Below are 20,227 nucleotides of genomic sequence, written 5' to 3' on the forward strand. Positions count from 1 at the left end.
TTAAAAGTCAACATGGAAAAAATACTGCATTCCTTCCACACATATTTATTACACGCTTCCTACATGACAGTCACAGAGGAAGTGGCTGAGTGAGAAAAGTATCTGTACTCAAGGAACCTGCAACCTGATAGGAAAACAATGTGATAAAATCTATAATGCTGGCACACATGAAGGGCACACAGAGGGATGACTAAATTCTCATCTTAACTTCTATTAGCTATCATTGAAGAAGAATGCCATTCACTAAAAGTAACTGAAAAAAAAAAAAACCTGTTCCAATGTAAAACTGTTCGTGTGAATTAGGGGTGAAAAAAACCTAAAACCTGCTGGAAATACTTTGTTTTGAAAGTCATGTCTTTTCAAGGAGCAGAGGTAAACAACAAAAAACACCTTAAGACTTTATAATCAGTACAAACCAGAAGGCATTTCCTTCGGTACAAAGCAATGACGGACTCCTTGACCCCCCGGCGAGGCCCCTTCATCAGCAGGGCAGCATTGCTCTGGTAGGCATATACCAGGTAGGAAAGTGCCTCTTGGTACCTTAGAAAATGGGAGATAAACAACAGCTGAGTGTTTTTTTTTTTTTTTGAGACAGAGTCTTACTCTGTCACCCAGGCTAGAGTGCAATGGCAGTCTCCACTCATGGCAACCTCTGCCTCCCAAGTTCAAGTGATTCTCCTGCCTCAGCCTCCTGAGAAGCTGGGATTACAGGTATGTGCCACCACACCCGGCTAATTTTTGTATTTTTAGTAGAGACGGGGTTTCACTATGATGACTAGGCTGATCTTGAACTCCTGACCTCGTGATCCACCTGCCTCAGCCTCCCAAAGTGCTGGGATTACAGGCGTGAGCCACAGTGCCCGGCCCAGCTGAGTGCTCTTTTACCAAAATCTAGGGGTTAGACCTCACTTTTCCCCATTTCAAGAACCTACTTGGCTGTAATTACAAAAAAGTCAAGGTCCAAAGACAAAATGTCAAGGGCCAGCTCTTCTACAAATTGGCCAGTCCACCCAAAGCAAATCATGAAACTTCCCTGAGCCTCAGTTTTTCCCAACTCTAAAACAAAGAATGCTTACTAGGGTCCATGTCAACTCAAAAATTCATTTTCTGAACATCTTCATTGACCACAAAGACAGTCTGGCACAATATATTTCTCAGCTAATACATCTCATTATGTGAAGGATAAAAAGCCACGTGTGATGTTTAGAGCAAAACTGAAGCACAGGAAGAGGCACACACACTAGTGTATGTGACAAGAGAGGTTATGCATAGCTGTGGCTCTCAGTATTCCCAGGTGGGCATCTACAGAGAACAGCATCCTAACTAACAATCTTAGTAAAATAAAAGGCCAACATACTTTCCTTTCTGATAGAGTTCTAGGCCTGTTAGGAGGTACACAGATACTTTTCGGAACAAACTATAATCTTCATGCCACTTCTGAAAAAGAATAACTACTATTAATAATTATGATCATAAATTGTTAGTGCCCTTTCCACCTAAGTTTTAAATTCATTACAAACATTTACTGAGCACATCCATGTAGCCACAAAAATAACAAACACAAAACCTTTCAGATAAAAACCTACTCAACATTTAAAATAAAAGTCTACCACTGATCTTAATTTTCAATGTTCATTTCCTTTCACTTGAGTAACATAAGTATTTATTTCCTACGAGCTTTGGAATTTATCTTAATTTCCAGTAGCTACGTCAAAGACATTCAGCTCTAGCTTAAGCGAAGGACTTCTTCAGCGCTGGTAAAACCATCCAGATATGAAAAATAACGGAAAGACATGGCCATTTCTAGTCATATGGAGCAACGTTCAAATTCAGGAAGTGTGGCAGATACACTTTGGGTGGTACATAACATTGTTCTACGCAACTGAAAAAATGTGCAGCTATGTATATACTTTAATGCATATTTTAAAAACTGTATCATTTAAAACAAACCAAAAGCAGGATTTCAAGAATTTTACTGCCTAGGACGAGGCTAAAATAGGTATTTAAGGGAAGTGAAGTGTTGATTCACTCTAATAAAAGAATGCAAATAAGGAGACCTACCATTCTGAGGGCAAGAAAATATCATTTATCCATTCTTTACCAGGTTTTTTTTGGGAAAGTGGGAGAACAAGTCAGTTTGTGATTGCTTATTTTGCCTCAGGTACCATTTACCTCAGGAAAGAATGTTTTTCCTCTACAGACTTAAAGAAAAGACTTCACCTTGTACTCTTCCATATTCATGTCATCTGGACCAATTTCCTTCAGTTTCGCTTGAGCCACCTTCATAATGCTGATTGATCTGTGTGGGACAAAGTTCAGAAAGCAATGAAACGGTACAGGGCAAAACTTTCCCAACAGAAGAGTTGGTCTAGCCCGACCCAGACAAAGGAGTGATTCACCTGAATGTTCTCTTCTCACCTTTCATCATAGCTAAGATTTTTATCTGCAAACTGTTCCAGAAGAGTTCGTTCTACTACCCTTTTGGGTGCTTCATTTTGGAAGAAGTAGACAAGGACATGTTGAAGTCGAGGATCACTGTGAGAGGTGGGGGTCTCTTTGGCAAGCTGATAGAGCCTGGAGTATTCCTCATGGAATGCCTATTAAGGACAGAATCAATAGAAAAGAGTGTGCTGTGGGCTTCTGCACACAGAAATTGATGCCTAGGAGCTAGGCAGTCTCTTAACTCTAAAAAGACTTGTAAAAATTCTTGTTGAGGAATTACAAAAGCAACTATGGAATCTTTAAGTTGCTTTCATTCCATAAAGGGTGAAACTCTTTCAGCATCCTGGCATCAAAAACATACTATACCTTTTTTTTGAGACAGGATCTTGCTTTGTCACCCAAGCTGGAGAACAGTGGCATGATCACCTGGGCTCAGATGATCCTCCCACTTCAGCCTCCCAAGTAGCTGGGACTACAGGCATACGCCACCATGCCCAGCTAATTTTTGTATTTTTTTTGTAGAGACAGGGTTTCACCATGTTCCCTGGGCTGGTCTGGAACTCCTGAGCTCAAGCAATCTGCCCATCTTGGCCTCCCAAAGTGCTAAAATTACAGGCATGAGCCACATGGCCCAGTCTATTATACTCTTAAGAAATTCAGTTTTCTCATAAAGTTCTCAGAAAAAAAATATATTTAGCTTTCATTGTTATAAAAGGCAGACACTTGTGTGTCAATGACTTAAACTTTAAGCATCTATACAAATGCAATTTTACCCAAGTATTTTTAAAAACATGGACTACTTTGTTATATTATGGTCTCAAAATTACAAAGGCACAATCTAACCCAATTGCTACTAACAGACAACTCCTAACAACACTGAAAAGCCCTCCAGGCTAGGTGTCACTGAGAATGTTCCTGCTAGCCAAGGCTGGGTTAGTGTCAAGTGAAGAAAACAGCTTGTTTATAAGTTGGACAGGAAAGGGAGTTTCATGTTTCACTTCACAATAGACTTTTTTTTCTTTTCTTTTTTTTTTTTTTTTTAATTTTCTGGAGATAGGGTCTCACTCTGTCACCCAGGCTGGAATGTCGTGGCACAATCATAGTTCACTGCAGCCTTGAACACCTGGGCTCAAATGATCCTCTTGCCTCAGCCTCCAAATTAGTCGGGACTACAGGCATATGCTACCATGTCCAGTTAATTTAAAAAAAAAAAAAAAAAAAAAAAAAAATTCCATAGTAGAGATGAGGGTCTCACTATGTTGACCAGGCTGGTTTTGAACTCCTGGCTTCAAACAGGCCTCCCTCCTGGGCCTCCCAGAGTGCTAAATTACAGGTGTGAGCCACTATGCCCAGTTTTTTTTTTTTTTTTTTTTTTTTTTTTTTTTTTTTTTTTAAGAGATAGGATCTCTTAGGTTGCCCAGGCTGGAGTACAGTGGTACAATCAAAGTGCATTGCAGCCTCCAACTCCTGGGCTCAAGTGATCCTCTACCACAGCCTCCTAAGTAGCTAGGACTATATGCACATGCCACCACACCCAGCCTTAATCCCATTTTTTCCCTTCTTACAGAATTATTTCCCCAATATTATGATGCCTGTGTTGTAAGAATTAGAATTTTAAAAACAGAGATACCTTAATTAGCCCTGCTTCAGACCCATCTCGGTCAAAGGTCTGACGGGCTTTAGCTATGGCCAGGATGACCCCTTGCATGGCAGGGCTCAGCATCACCTACCACAAAGGGGCACAAAACACAGAAAGAAAGGAGAGAAGAAAGGTTCAGCAGAAGACTGTACGAAGCAGGCTGAACAGAGTGCTAAAGGGCAGCAGAGCAGTGTTCCTATGTGCACCCACCACTCTGTCCTTCCAGATAATGTCAACACCCTGCCCAAGACAAGCTATTCCTACACTACACGCTCTAACTTAGTAGGCTGAAGAAAGACGTATGCCTAAAAATATCTCCCAATATGGCACTGCTGAAGATAGTTCTCGGAGGGGAAGTGTCTAAGGTCAGAATTCCAATTTAGTTCTGTACTTTGGGTGTGTATCTTAAACACACAAATACTTCAGAGTTTTACTAGGATGAACAGTGCATTTAAAATAGTCTGGAAACTAGGGACTATATAAGTATGACTCTACAAAGTGAAAACTTTCAAGGATTTTTTTTTGGAGATGGAGTCTCGTTCTGTCCCCCAGGCTGGAGTGTAATGGTGTGATCTCGGCTCACTACAACTGCTGCCTCCTGGGTTCAAGCAGTTCTCCTGCTTCTGCCTCTCCAGTAGCTGTGCTTACAGGTGCACGCCACCATGCCCAGCTAATTTTTGTACTCAAACAGGTTTCACCATGGCGGCCAGGCTGGTCTTAGGCTCCTGACCTCAGGTGATCCACCCACCTTGGCCTACCAAAGGGCTGGGATTACAGGCGTCAGAGCCTGTAAATTACAGGATTACCTTTTCAATGATTTTTGTTTGTTTTAAATACCCCACAGGAAAAAAAAGAAGAAATCTGAGAAAGAATTCATTACTGTTTACATGCAGTGCAATTGAAGAGGAGACAGACAACAAATAACTTGGGCTTCTATAGCTTCTTCCTAAAGCTTTAGAACTAAAAATAACTTAAATCCACATTTGTTTAGCTCACTGTACAACTGAAAAATTTATATCTGGAGAAAAAACAATGGACTAATATCCAAAACAAAGATTCCCTACTTTAAATTAGAAGGAAATCTTTTGTCCAAAGTAACAAAAAGGGAACCAAATTTTACCTTTCTGAGTAATCTAGACCCTGCAGTGGCCCCGTTAAGTACCAGCCTGGGTAGATACACACGTGCTGGGAGCGCTAACAGTAGAAACACGACTATGTTTCATAAGGTCAAAACCAAATAGGCTTTCTTGACAATTATTTGTTGCAATGAGAAAATATCAGCTATTGGCAGATACCTTAATATAGTAACAAGAGAAGGAAATACAAGACCGACAACAAACAGCTAAATCCTGCACTCATCTCTGTACCTCCTCATCATATCCATCTGCATCAGATCTAACCAGAATCCTTCCCACACTGGGAATCTCGACTTCAGAGACCTCAGAATTAGGCTGGGCAGTAGACTCTGCATCATTAGCCTTTTGAGGCTGCTCTGACTGCTCTGCAAGGTTTGTTTCCTGGGGCATGGGCTTCTTGGGTTCAGCTTCTTTAAGCTGTGGCAGCAGAGTGGGGAGAAAGAGTAAGAAAAAAACAGGAGAAATAAAAAGGGGTTGGTTAAATGCAGCAGAGACACAGAATAAAAGACATGTGAGAAAACTGACCATTGCTGATGAAAGCCCGGCCCTCCTGAACTTGGGCTTCCCAGTCATTCTCACCTCACTCAGTGCTGCTTCTACACCGCTCTTCTCATAGGCACGGGCTGTGTTTGCAATAGCCTGGGCAGTCTGCTCCTTTACAATCACAGCATGCTCAGATGACAAGCAGCGAACCCCATGAGAAGAGGCTACTGAAGGCTCTGATAAAGAATTATACAAAGGTCTTAGCATCTGATGATAAATAGTCTAGAATATTCAGATAAAAAGCAAGCAGAATGGATACATTTACAACCTATATATTGTATAGCAGGGTTGTATATTAAACAAAAGCTTTTTACAAAGCCTATGCAGGTTTTCCCTAGAAATCAATAACTGCAGGAAATGGCTACTTCAGCAAGAACAATGATAAAGTCTGTAAACTTTGAACCCACTGATAAGCCTGTAAATTTAATGCATACCCAACTTGGTCACATTTCTATACATTAAGAAAACTTTCTACAAACAAGCATCTGTTAGGAAGATCACCTTTGGAGAATAGTTGTCATAAAGTTTACCTATTCTTATCATAGTTTCTCCCATAACCTGGGAAATAAGCAAAACCATATACACAGTCAAAGTCACAGGTAGTTCTTTCTGATATTACTTCTCTTCACCAGAAAGCACATTCTAATGCCACAATTCATTCCATTAGGTTGTGCCTGCCATGACAACTGCATATGAAATACACTGTCAAGACTGTGGCATCACTTAGCCATGTGAAGGGCATAGGGCTGGCTAGGGGAGTACAGCATGAAATGTTACTAGATCACTGGCATAAATGCCTTCTCAGATACCTTGTGATGTAGAGAAGTCCTGTGATGAGGAGTTGGTGGAGGACTCCATTTGAGGGATTTTGCAAGATTGCTCTTCTTCCCACTCCTCTACTTCCTGCTCAAACCGCCAGTTATCCTCCTGAATGTAATGCTTAAGTTCCACAGATAAGGCTTCCACTTCTGACATTTGATCTGACTCATTTGAGGCTGCCTCTGAGGAAAAGCAAAGATAGAGTTAAAAGGTCACAAGGAACCAAAGATCATAAGAAACCAAAACATCCTTTTTAGAAAGGAAGAAAGCAAGATATTTCATCTTTATCTTACTCCTAACTAAAAATACAAAAATATATAATTCCATCAGAAATGCAGGCTGAGTATCTCCTACTCAAAATGCTTGGGACTACAAGTGTTGGGATTTCAAATTTTTTTCAGTTTTTGGAAAATCTGCACCATTACTTACAGTTGAGCATCTCAAATCTGAAAATCCAACATCTGAAATTCAAAATGCTCCAGAGCATTCACCTTTAGCATCATGTCAGTGCTCATAAAGTTTTGTGGATTTTTGAGCATTTGGGATTTTGGATTTTCACATGTGAGGTGCTCAACCTATACGGACAATGTAAGAGCAACAATCAATAACAGTGCCTGACATTTAGTAGGCACTCATTAAACATCTGGTAAATGAATGAATAATACTGAGTTAAAGATTTGGAAAGTGGGCCGGGCACAGTGGCTCAAGCCTGCAATCCCAGCATTTTGGGAGCCTAACGCAGACGGATGGATCACTTGAGGTAGGAGTTTGAGACCAGCCTGGCCAACGTGGTAAAACTCTTTTGTAAACCCTTTAAAAAACACACACACAAAAATTAGCCAAGCGTGGTGGCGCATGTCTGTAATCCCAGCTACCTGGGAGGCTAAGGCTGCAATGAGCTGAGATTGCACCACTGCACTCCAGCCTGGGCGACAGAGTGAGACTCCATCTCAAAAAGAAAAAAAGATTTGGAAACTGGTCATTGTCAATCACTTGATATGCCAACCGTTTCAGGGAAATTCAGAAAATCATTAGAGCCAAAAAAAATTTCAGGCTAAACAGTTTTATCGATTTAACCACAGCATTTGGTTGTTAAGAATGTCCATTTCCAAAAGGTTAGAGATGAATTTCAAGACATTTATATCATTAACTTTCACACAATTAAGTACTATGAGAAAGCAATTTGATACAATGGTTAGATGGTCAATAATAACCTGGCTCTAATTAATGGTAAGGATATCAACAACATACTAAATTTCATTTTCTAACCCTGTGACCAAAATAAAATAAAAATCCTACATCGGATTAACACATTCACTTACTGGTTGCCATTAATCAGCCTTTTCACTATGCAAATGACAGTTTCCACTTGTTTGTTTCCATACTACAAAAATAAACCATGTACACAATAACAAGGCTCCTATAAACTACCAACAGCTAGTACATTTCACCTGTTACAATAATTTCTACAAGCAGTTATTCATTCTTTCACACCATAAATATACAATGTGAAGATCAGTTACTGTTCAATGATCATTCTCTCCATTCCCTAATCCCCAATCACACTAACAAATAATTAAGATAATGTGCTGCCTGGACAGAACTGCCTTACGTGTTGATTGCTTTGGGACAGAATCTCACTCTGTTGACCAGGCTGGGTGCAATGGCACAATCTCAGCTCACTGCAACCTTTGTCTCCCAGATTGAAGCGATTCTCCTGCCTCAGCTTCCTCAGTAGCTGGGATTACAGGTGTACAACACCACGCCTGGCTAATTTTTGTATTTAGGAGAGACAGGGTTTCACCATGTTGGCCAGGCTGGTCTTCAACTCCTGGCCTAACGTGATCCACCTACCTCAGCCTCCCAAAGTGCTGGGATTACAGGTGTGAGCCACTGTGCCAGGGCTTATGCAACACAGTAAAGCTTGAATACTAAAAGCAAAAGGTTCCTATTATCTTACTTGCAAAATGCTCATCATAAGACCTCTCATAGAGGATGAGAAAGAAAGACAGAATAATGTAAACCCACAGAATTTGGAGAATTATATTTGAATCTTGGAACTGCTATTTATTTAATGACTATGTAATTAGTCAACTTTAGAACCCTTAGAACCTGTTATCCAGCTGGAAAATGAAGATCACACCATTTTCTAACCTTCCTCCCTCCCTTTTACAGTTGTACGTTCTTAGAGAAATAAAGTTTGCAAGCATGCTTTCAGCATTAAAGTACCAATATAAATGATAATTATTCTTGCTCTTAGCATGAGTAGTAGTATTATGACAACTGTGAAACTAACCAGGCAAGTACACCTGTAAAATTTAGTTATTCTGGGCCAGGCTAGGTGGCCCACGACTATAATTCCCAGCACTTTGAGAGGCTGAGGTGGATGGATCACCTGAGATCAGGAGTTCAAGATCAGTCTGGTCAATATGGTGAAACCTCATTTCTACTGAAAATACAAAAATTCGCTGGGCATGGTGGTGGGCACCTGTAATCCTAGCTACTTGGGAGACTGACACAGGAGAATCACTTGAACCCAGGAGGCAGAGGTTTCAGTGAGCTGAGACTGCACCACTGCACTCCAGCCTGGGTGACAGAGCAAGACTTGGTCTCAAAAAAAAGAAAAAAAAAATTTAGTTATTCTCCAAAGGGTGCAAAACTGTACGTACAAAATGCCACTACCAGCACCATAAGATGGAGCAAGAAAAAAGGAAGATGTCACTAAAAACAGCAACTAGAGACAAAGTCTATCTATGGGAGGCAAGTTGAATAAATGTTTAAAATATGTACATTCCATACAATTATTATATAGTTGTTAAAAATAATGAGTAGATTCTTTTCCTAAAAATACAGAGATTGCTAAATACTCGATGAATGAAAAAGGTTCAGAGTTGAATCAAAAAATAACCTGTTGGGGATAAGAGGGGGAGATACAGGTAAATAGAAACTAGCATATGCATACAACATGTCTTGAAGACTACATAAGAAACCTAACATTGTATACTTGTTGGGGAATGGGACTAGTGGTCAAGGAAGGCAGTAGTAAAGCAAACTTGTTTTTCCTTTTCATTCTGTTTCATATTGTTTATATTTTTGAAACCTATTATTATGTAATAATAACTTGTAGTTTAAATTTTTAAAAAAGCAGTACAAGACTGTGCTTCCCCCTGAGCAGTACAGATTTTCCCCCGTCTATAGATTCTGCCAAGATATTTTTACCTGCATTGAAGTGGGGTAGTTTGTCATTAATGTACATCAGGCAGTAAGCACTAACATTTCTCAGGCCCCCATAGGAATCTCTTTCAACTTCTTCCCAGGAAGATTCAGTAACAGAGATGTCATTGTACTTGAGCCAGCTCTGACGGGGTTGATTATAGATATAGGCCCAATAGTGTCCAGCATTTGCTTGTCCTTCATGAACAAGAACTGCATGCAAGCGATAAGGCACCTGTAAGTCAGAATGTACATTCCCCAGTCAGGTGAAGCCAAGTAATCTGATGAAGTTTAGGTTATTAAGAAATTACTATGCATGTGATTAATATGGGGTTCATATTAAAGCATCTTGTTGATTCAAGATGAAGTACTGATAACACAGCCTTGGAATTGATTCTGTCTCAGTTCCCAAATCTTGAAATCCAGATCGGTGAACTACATGATCTCTCTGAAGATTCAACTCTAAACTCCTCAGATCTAAAACCAAATATAACCTAAACATATACATCCTTCCAATTCAAAACCTTGTTTATCTAAAAATAGAATCACTTTGACCACTCCTGCTGAAAATGCTTAGCATATTTGAGACCTAAAAACAAGGTTAGCAGCTATTTTGTTCTATGCCTGTTTTACTTGGCACTAAAATTTAAGTTAACATATTTAATTCAGCCACATGCTTCTTAGAGTTAAGTCATCACCTACCTATCTGGAGTGATGACCCTTTTAATGACATATTTGTTACAACATTTGAAAAGCACATATGTGTATTTTCAATATGGAGAAAATAGAGCAATTCTTAAATGCTAATTAAATACTGGAAAAAGAAATGAAGGTCAATCACAGAATCAAATTAAACTTACACTTAATCAGTACTTTGACCTACTTTAATTACTGGTGACGATTTTTGAAATAACACAAAAGAAAAAAATGGGGAAACCTGAGTTTCACATAGTGCATTCCTGTTAAGCAATGGGACTCTGCCTCAATGCGATTCTAGAAGCAGGGCTCTCCTCCTACAGCCATTCTGCCCATTCCATCCATTCCCACAGAAGTCATGGAAGGCCATGCCCCCTAACCAGAACAGGTTCAGAAAGATTCCTGTAGGCTCTTTTCCCCTCCATTCCCAGAATTTATTCTAAACAAAAACTTGTATATATAGTAAGAATTTCTGTCCTGTCCAACTCCCTTTTGTAATTCATTATTATAGAAATAAAGCTTGAAAGCGTGTTGCTAAATGAAAGATCTTGAAGAATCATGGAACTTTTGGAAAGAAAGGGTAACTTTCCCTAGTTCAGTTTTCTCCACTGCACTACTTAAAGTACCACGCTGTGAGTAATTTTTCTCAAAATCTGACAGCAAACCTTTCTACAATATGAAAAAACTCTATGTGGCAGAATTCAAACAAATATGTGTTAGGTCCTGTTGCTGGTAAAAAAAATATATATATATTGCGTTCTTTAGCCTAAAATAAAGAAACAGAATAACATCAATTTCTATCTTAAGTTTATTCTTGTATCTTAGGGAGATTCCTATTGGGTTTTAAAAAAACTATCAAATTTTATTTTTGTATCTACCATTAGCACATGCCTTGACCACTTTCCCATCAATTTTCATTCTACCTGACGAAGGAGAGGATCACAGTACATCTGCTCAACAGTCTGAGTAGTACTTGCAATACAATTCTTTAAATCTGTTTGGAGAAAAAGAAAAACAAAAGCTTTATTAAAATGATCTCATTCTATGTCATACAGGCTACTACAACTAAGCAAAGACAACTGCTTAGGGTCCTAATGATCTCAGCTTCCCTCTATGAACCACGAAGCAGTGTCCAGTTTTCTTTTTCTTTTTTTTTCAGGTGTCTTGCATCGGAACAGTATATAGTTTTAAAGCAGCTAGTACTTTAGGTTATGAAGGCTTTTAGTTCAATGTAATTATATTAAGGTTTTAAAAATTATATTTTATAATTGATACCAAAATTTCTTAAAGATTAAGCCATTAGGAAAACATCTTAATGGGTCACTTGGCTGTAAAATTTATGTCTCAGACAGGATCTGAAATGAGAAAACAGAACAAAGGGTAAGGCTAAATTTCTCTGAATAGGAATCTGGGAAGATTCTGGAATTTCCATCGTCTTTTTGTTCCCTAGACAAAAGGAGAAAGGAAGTGGGGGGTAAGGCTATTCAGAGCAATATGGGCAATGAGGTTAAAGGACTTTTAAAGAATACAATGCTATATAATCCAATTTTACACTGTGGGTACTGCTCAAATACCCTGCCTTGTTAACTTTCAGTAAAGCATGTTTCATATATAAAAGACTTTAAAAAGCAGAAGTCCAGAAAAGCTAAATGCTAAATCTGGGTCAACTTAAGCCAGGGTTTAGATAAACTACCACAGAAACAGAAATCAACAGATACAGAAAAATACCAGCAAAGGTGATCATTTCCCAGAAATTTTGAGGGAGGATCTTTCCACATCTGTGTAATAGGGGTGTGTGAGCCAAGCTTACAGGGCACTAAAAGTACAAAAGAAGCCACAATTACCATGTCAAAATTCAATAGCATGAGTCAGCTGTGGTGGCTCACACCTGTAATCCAGTACTTTGGGAGGCCAAGGCGGGTAAATCACTTTAGATCAGCAGTTTAAGATCAGCCTGGCCAACACAGTGAAACCCCATCTCTACTAAAAATAACAATAATACAAAAATTAGCCAGGTGTAGTGGTGCGTGCCTATAATCCCCTTGAGGCTGAGGCACGAAAATGGCCTGAACCTGGGAGGCGGAGGTTGCAGGGAGCCAAGACTGCACCACTGCACTCCAGCCTGGGTGACAGCAAGACTCCATCTTGAGGGGAAAAAATTCTGTACCATGTACAGTAATGTCAGGAAGTGTACCAAGGTGCTTAACCTCCAAATAGTCAAAAGACAGAAAAGGAAGAGTAACTGACAAGTTTTAAAAGAGCCAACCTTGTATATCTTGTTCAATCTCACTCCTCCACCTCTGAAGACAAGTCTTAACAAAGTTTATCTCCTCATCTGTAACTGTTCTTGGAGCTGGCTGTGCAGGCATTTCCATGGAAGACCGAGAAGATGTAAATGGTTTAGACTTGTGTTGAGAATCTTCAGGAGAAGAAAAGGTACTTTCAACATCCTGAGAAGAGCTTTCTGTACTCGTACTGAGGAAGACAAAAATCATGTTCATAATGATAATTTGCAAAAGATATCCTGGCTTAAATTATGTACTTTGGAAAGCAAGATGCTATATGAAAAAGTACAGGTATTCAGTGAGCATTAACTCTAAAAAGGTATGGAGCCAACCCTTTTCTCTATATATATCATCTCATTTACCACAACTAGCCTGTCAGGCAGATACTATTCTACCCCTGTTTTACCAACCGCAAGCCTAAGGTTAAAGAAATTGAACAGCAACACGTCCAAGTTCACCAAGCTAGTAAGTAAAGAAAAGGAATCCGAAGGCGGATCGGTCAGAGTCTTCAGTTCATGTTCTCTGATCATTGATTATTCCTTCTCATAAAGATCGGAAGAGAAGGAAGATGGAGAAGAGAAGACTAGGCCTGCAAGAATTAAGGAATCAACTACAGAGTTTACAAGATGAACCCAACTAAAGTGGTGCTATCCATCCAGGAACAAAATACACAGAAGCAAGAAAAAGGAAGCATCGGCTGAACATACAACTCTACAACTCACAGGAACACACACTAGGTGACACCTTGGAGAGCTGTGAGAGTAGGGCTTCAAGTCAGACAATCCTAGCTCCACTATTTTAGCTAAATATCCAAGGAAAAGAGTATTTTGCCTCAGGTAAATAATATCTCATCTACAAAATAGAAATGTCAAATTCTTTATGTCTTTACTATAAACTGACAGAGGATAAAGCATATAAAGCAAATGTTAATTTCTCTATTAACCTATTGTCAGAGTAAAACTGCAGGTGAACAAACCAGCAAGAATATAAAATAAGCTTCTAATTGTAGTTAGGTTTTCTCTTTTACACCAAAGCTGAAGAATATAAACTTTCTTTACTTTTGGCTTAAAAAAAAAAACCCTCACTCCCCTTTCCCTACTCTCTCACATGCACAAAATAATGGAGGCAATCTCTTTTGCCTAAGGTCCACACCTATGGAAAAATAAGCCCAACAAGACAACAGGTATCTCAATTTCAGGAGATTACACACATACACTTCCCCGTAATTTTTAAATCTAATATCAAGCACTCTTATTTTATTTGATTAACTAGCCTGCCGAGAGAACGATCCAAGATGGCCGATCGCTAACATCCCGGGATTGCAGCTCTCAGGGAAGGCGCGGAGAACTAGAGGACGCCACACTTTCAGACAAAGTCTGGTCGCTCACGGAGCAGAAGATCCCCCAGTGGTGGAAACACACGGGTCGCCAGCGCGACTCTCGTGGTCGGCGCAGCGGTTCCGCCGGCACCTCGGCGCAGCAGCTCTCGGAGCAGAGTAAACGGGACCGCTTCCCCTTCTGACCAAGGTTTGGAGCCCCGGGAAGGCAGAGTCGCCCACTACGGACACAAGAAGGAAGCCCGACAGGAGAATCCTGGGCAGAAAAGCACCATCAGTTTTAACGCCGCTGCTCTGGCCCTGGGAACTAACAACCTGGACATCCACTCAAGAGACCTAATCTGAAAGTTGGTAATTTCAAAGACGACAGGAGGATAAATTTACAATGACGGGAAGAAACCAGCGTAAAAAAGCTGAGAATACTCAAAGTCAGAACACCTCTCCCTCTAAAGATGATCACAGTTCCACATCAACAATGGAACAAGGCTTGATGGAGAACGAGCGCATCCCAATGACAGAATCACTCTTCAAGGAATGGATAATAACAAACTTTGGTGAGTTAAAAGAACATGTTGTAGCCCAACGTAAAGAAACTAGGAACTTTGAAAAAAGGTTTGATGAAATCCTATTGAGAATAGACAACTTAGAGAGGAGTATGAGTGAATTAATGGAACTGAAGAATACAATACAGGGACTCTGAGAAGTATGCACAGGTTTAAACACTCGAATTGTTCAAGCAGAAGAAGGGATATCAGAGGTCAAAGTCCAACTTAATGAAATAAAACGTGAAGAAAAGATTAGAGAAAAAAGGATAAAAACGAATGAGCAAAGTCTCCAAGAAATGTGGTACTATGTGAAAAGACCAAATTTACGTTTGATAGGTGTACCTAAATGTGACGGAGAGAATGAATCCAAGCTGGAAAATACCCTTCAGGATATTATTCAGGAAAATTTTCCTAAACTAGCAAAGCAGGTCAACATTCAACCCCAGGTAATACAGAGAACACCACAAAGATATTCCTCAAGAAGACCAACCCCAAGGCACATAATCGTTAGATTCACCAGGGTTGAAACGAAGGAGAGGATACTAAGGGCAGCCAGAGAGAAAGGTCGGATAACCCACAAAGGCAAGCCTATCAGACTTACAGCAGATCTCTCGGCAGAAATTCTACAGGCCAGAAGAGAGTGGGGGCCAATATTCAACATCCTCAAAGAACAGAACCTTCAGCCCAGAATTTCATATCCAGCCAAACTAAGCTTCACAACTGAAGGAAAAATAAAATCTTTTATGAACAAGCAAGAACTCAGAGATTTTATTACCACCAGGCCTACTTTACAAGAGCTTCTGAAAGAAGCATTACACACAGAAAGAAACAACCAGTATTAGCCTTTCTAAAAATACACCAAAAAGTAAAGAGCACCAACATAAAGAAGAATTTACACCAACAAATGGATAAAACAGCCAGTCAACATCAAATGGCAGTAACCCTAAATTTAAATTGACTAAATTCCCAATCAAAAGACACAGCCAAAACCCAACGGCATGTTACATCCAGACCTGTTTCACATGCAAGGATACACAAAGACTCAAAACAAAGGGATGGAGAAAGATTTACCAACCAAATGGAGAGCAAAAATAAATAATAAATAAATAAAAAGCAGGAGTTGCGATTCTTGTATCGGATAAAATAGATTTTAAAGCAACAAAGATATAGTGGTAAAAGGATCAATGCAACAACAAGAGCTAATGATCCTAACACCCAGATAGGAGACTTAGATTCAATGAGACAGAAAATTAATAAGGATATCAAGGACTCGAACTCAGATCCAGAACAAGTAAACTTAATAAATATTTATAGAGCTCTCCACTTCAAATACACAAAATATACATTCTTGTCAATACCACATCACACCTACCCATTAGTTTAAATAAAACATTGATTGGCCATTATTAATACCCAATTTTTTTCAAAATAAAGCAATATTTCCATTTACTCTCCCTCCCTCTTTCTCTTCCTCTTTCTTCCTCTCCTTTACTTATTTTTTTTTTTCTTTCCTTCTCTCAAAAAAAAAAGAAATCAACTTGTAAACCTCTAGATCCAGGTCAGCAATGTCTCTTTCATTGCTTGATTTCCTTTCTTCCCTTCCCTCCCTCCCTCCCTCCCCGCTTCCTCCCTTCCTTCCTTCCTTCATCCCTTCCTTCCTGCCTTCCTCCCCCCCCCAAAAAAAAAAAAAAAAAAACTAGCCTGCCAAACCACTTTTTAAAAATTCAATTTACATTTCATAAAATACATTAAAAGATTCTATTTTTTAAAAGAAATTCAAAAATCTAAGCAGAATATAAAAAGTGAAAGAGCAGCTCCACTCCTATCCCCAGACTCTTGTCACTCCCTAGAGATAATTATTCTTGACATTTGGTATGTTCTATCCAAACAAGCATTTCTATGCATACATGGATGAATAAATACCAATACCTGTAGGGGGAGTGTTGGGGAGAATAGTTAAGGTTTTTTGACAAAACTGTCTAACTTTTTATTGGGTATTAGTGTTTTCATTAGCCAGGTCACTCATATCAAATGTCCCAGCTACTTTCCATGGCTCCTCTAGGCAATAGAGATTGTTGCAGTTGGCTGCTGAAATAAAATCAGAGGGCTCCTGTGACTTTATCTCCCTCTCTCTTTACTAGACAAGCCCCTCTAGGCTGTCCTCTTATTTCTAGCCAGTTCTTTTTCAAGTTTGAATTTTCTATTCAGGAATAAGTCTCTTTCCTTGATGTTTACATAGTTATGCATACTTCAAGTGTGGAAGCATGAGATATTTTGGAAGAGCAGGGCTTGAGGTTTCCTCTGAGAAAGGCTTTTAATGGTAGCTGGCTTGTAGTTCAAAACAAGGCAGCCCTGGGTGGAACCTGAACACTATCTTGGACAGTTCAAGAAGCCTCTGAAATAACTCAACCATCCTATGGATAAGACAAATGCACTGGTGAGAATTAAGAACACTCCAACCCAAGTGATAGTCAACAAAATCCTTCCCTTTAAGACAAAGAACTCACAGCTCCTGTGCTCTTATAGGTGAGTGTGAATCAGGTATAAAGATGGTGCATAGTTTAAATTATACCAGAAAAAACAATACATACTATTTTTAAAAAACTCTTTTCATTACCTTTCCTTGGATGTCTGGTCAGGAACCAAGCAGTGCACTGAAGAAAGTGGTAATGTCATGTGTGTGTCACTTTCAGGTGGACAGCTTTCTGAGGCAGGTTTTGTACTAGCAAATTCAATAACATATTTCAGCATGTCAGGGAGCGGGAACCGAGCTGGGCCTGAGCCATATTTCACATACCTAAGAGGCAAAGACACTGGTATGCTACTGCCCAAATTGGTTTTGCATTTTAAGATTCGCTGACAAAAGATCTATTTATCACAGGGAGTCAATGGACAGGCTTATTCCTAGAGGCTATACAATATTTAATAGGGTATTCAGACAATCTATAGGGTAAAAATTCTCTAACTACAAAAGTAAAAACTGCCAACAATCTGAAGTTTTACATCTGGCAGGAAACATTTCAAATGGGCTCTAATCCTAATATTTTAAGTAGAGATGGGGTTTTGCTATGTTGGCCAGGCTGGTCTGGAACTCCTGACCTCAAGCAATCCATCCGCCTCGGCCTCCCACACTGCCAGGATTAGAGGCGTGAGCCACTCTGTCCAGGCAACATTTTTAAACAGTAAAAGTAATGCATGTACCTGGTATGAAAATTCAAATACAGATCAGTAAATAAAAAACAGACCATAAACACCATCTACCACCACCTCAGTTCTACTACCTAATGGTATCCATGATGTTTCTTTTGGCAGGGCGCAGTGGCTCACACCTGTAAGTCCAGCATTTGGGAGGCCAAGGTGGGCAGATCACCTGAGGCCAGGAATTCGAGACCAGCCTGGCCAACATGATGAAACCCTGTTTCTACTAAAAACACAAAAAATTAGCCAGGCGTGGTGGTGCGCACCTGTAAACCCAGCTACTCGGGAGGTTGAGACAGGAGAATTGCTGAACCTGGGAGGTGGAGGCTGCAGTGATCCAAGATCACGCCATTGTACTCCAGCTTGGGCAACAAGAGCGAAACTCTGTCTCCAAAAAAAAAACGTTTCTTTTATATTTTCCCAGGGGTGTGTCACACATATACAAGCAGGTATACGTAACTTAAAAAAAAAAAAAAAGTCTGAAATTTACAGTCATTTTATTTTTTCCATTATAAAAATGTATCAAGGGAATAATCAGAGTTTTTAGGGGCTTGGTTTAGCAATATAAAGACTAAAAACCATTAACCCATTTATGCCTAGTGTTCCATTACTGGAATCCTAAGCTTATGGGAGTTATTTATATCCTACGGCTCAAGATCATCACCAAGGTCTGATTTTTCACACAGAAAAACTGCAACCCCTGGCATAAATGGGTTAAAAACACTTTACAAATTCTTTTTTAACGTACCAATTGGGACCTACATGAAATAAAACCTCAATCTTAGGAAAGAGATTGCTTTCCTAAATCAGAAAAGTTGATTTCCAAGCTACCCTCTTACCTCCACTGCCTTGGAACCCTAGGGAGAATTAAACTTCACCTGCAATGGCACCTCTGACAGTCAAGGCAGGAAGAATGAGCGAAACCCTAAAACAGGCTAGATGCAGACTGTGATGCTGTTTTAGAAATGGGACCATGTAATTTATTATCCAACCAGGAAACTTCTGAGAGTAAAAGAGGGTGCTGTCAACTATTCAAGAAGAAAAGACACAAAATGAGCCATATAGCCACCCTAGTGATCAGGCACTATGGGAAACTACATTTCCCAGTATGCCCTGTCCCTTGAAAGTCAAACTTAACTGCCAGGGACCTGGGGACAGCACCATGTAAGAGGTAAAGGATACAGCGCTGGTTCTGACATGGAGGCTTCCTCTTTCCATGGGACACTTAACCAGACACAGGACATAACTCCAGAGATGGAATTTCAATGGATATTAAATCTAGAGTAGAGGTTTTCTCTCATCAACAATTCTAGCTTTCAAAGATGTGGACCTGGTTGAGCTGTCCATTGGTCCACTGCCCTATTGCTCCTGGTGCTGCCTCTGCCTCCCCACATCACCAACACAGCCACTGTCACCAGTCTTTTGGGGAATTCTGGCCAAGGTATTCTTCCCACTCAAGTTCAACCAATTTGTATAGCTCCATGGTGGCCTGGGTGTCTTTCACAGAGGAATGCCTGCTTTTCCCAATCAGTATGTCCCAGTTCAGCAGCTTCTTGATGAGACGCTTCAAAGACATGGTGACCTTCACCAGGCAATCAGCCTTTCATTTGGGAAGGAGGAGGAGGATATGGGAGTTGTCACTGGTGAGGGACTTGGGATAAAAGTTCTGAAGGACTTTGAAGTCATCGTGGATGGCAAGCCCCACCATCTTCCCTGTCTCTTCAAGATCTGTCATAAGTAATCTTGAAGAGCACGACATTCACCATGTGCTGCTTCTGGACACCACTCCACCTGGTTTGGCAGTCCACAGTGGCCAGGGAGAATGATGTACTTGTCGTAAAGCGTATCTCCACTGTAGGTGACAGTGCTACATGAACCAAGAAAGTAACATGCCCCTTAGGTCCTGTGTCCAGCATCTCACAGCCAAATGCCACCATTCTTCCTTGGCAACTTCTGGGATGCTACAAAGCATGTATTCTGAGTGAGCTTTGGTAGAGTTCTGTGGGGCACTGACCTAAGAGGATTTGTTCTGGGGCCCTTTCTTCTGGGAGTGGGTTAGTTGGCTATCAATCTTTAGAAGGGCACCCCCAGCAAATCTACTTAGCTGCAACAGAATCAGCATTCTTTGAAGGGGAAAGGGATAGCCAAGACACTGCAACTTTCCTGTCCAGGGACTGTTCTGACCCTGACCCACTGCTGGAGGCAGCTGCCTTCTTTTCTGGGAAGGGACGGGTCTTCCAAGTACCATACACCCTAGGAGTTTCTTCTTTCTTTGGAGGTTCTGAGTGCAGCTTTGGGCACCTTGCTAGGGGGCTGGTTCTTTTTATTCAGAAAGCCTCTCTGTTCCAAGAGCTGCTGTTTCTTGACAAAATTTC

The 20,227-nt window shown here is 40.2% G+C and overlaps 1 protein-coding gene across 44 annotated transcripts in view; it reads right to left on the bottom strand.

Moving 5' to 3' along the window:
* Positions 1-20,227, bottom strand: part of USP28 (ubiquitin specific peptidase 28) — an 83,890-nt gene that overhangs the window by 5,811 nt on the left and 57,852 nt on the right. For 9 of the 44 annotated variants that reach the window (XM_078339494.1, XM_009006828.5, XM_054241604.2 and 6 more), the window contains 12 exons: positions 17,272-17,451; positions 12,755-12,963; positions 11,412-11,482; positions 9,799-10,027; positions 6,570-6,761; positions 5,797-5,936; positions 5,449-5,634; positions 4,073-4,168; positions 2,419-2,597; positions 2,221-2,299; positions 1,358-1,437; positions 417-540 (listed from right to left, as the gene is read on the bottom strand). In XM_078339494.1, the coding sequence (XP_078195620.1) occupies positions 417-540; positions 1,358-1,437; positions 2,221-2,299; positions 2,419-2,597; positions 4,073-4,168; positions 5,449-5,634; positions 5,797-5,936; positions 6,570-6,761; positions 9,799-10,027; positions 11,412-11,482; positions 12,755-12,963; positions 17,272-17,451 (1,765 nt within the window). Of the gene's footprint in view, positions 1-416; positions 541-1,357; positions 1,438-2,220; positions 2,300-2,418; positions 2,598-4,072; positions 4,169-5,448; positions 5,635-5,796; positions 5,937-6,569; positions 6,762-9,798; positions 10,028-11,366; positions 11,483-12,754; positions 12,964-17,271; positions 17,452-20,227 lie in introns of those variants that run through there. The other 35 variants (XM_078339503.1, XM_078339501.1, XM_078339485.1 and 32 more) reach the window with 9 other exon arrangements.

The sequence above is a fragment of the Callithrix jacchus genome, chromosome 10, assembly GCF_049354715.1.
Source record: "Callithrix jacchus isolate 240 chromosome 10, calJac240_pri, whole genome shotgun sequence".
NCBI classification, from domain to species: Eukaryota; Metazoa; Chordata; class Mammalia; order Primates; family Cebidae; genus Callithrix; species Callithrix jacchus.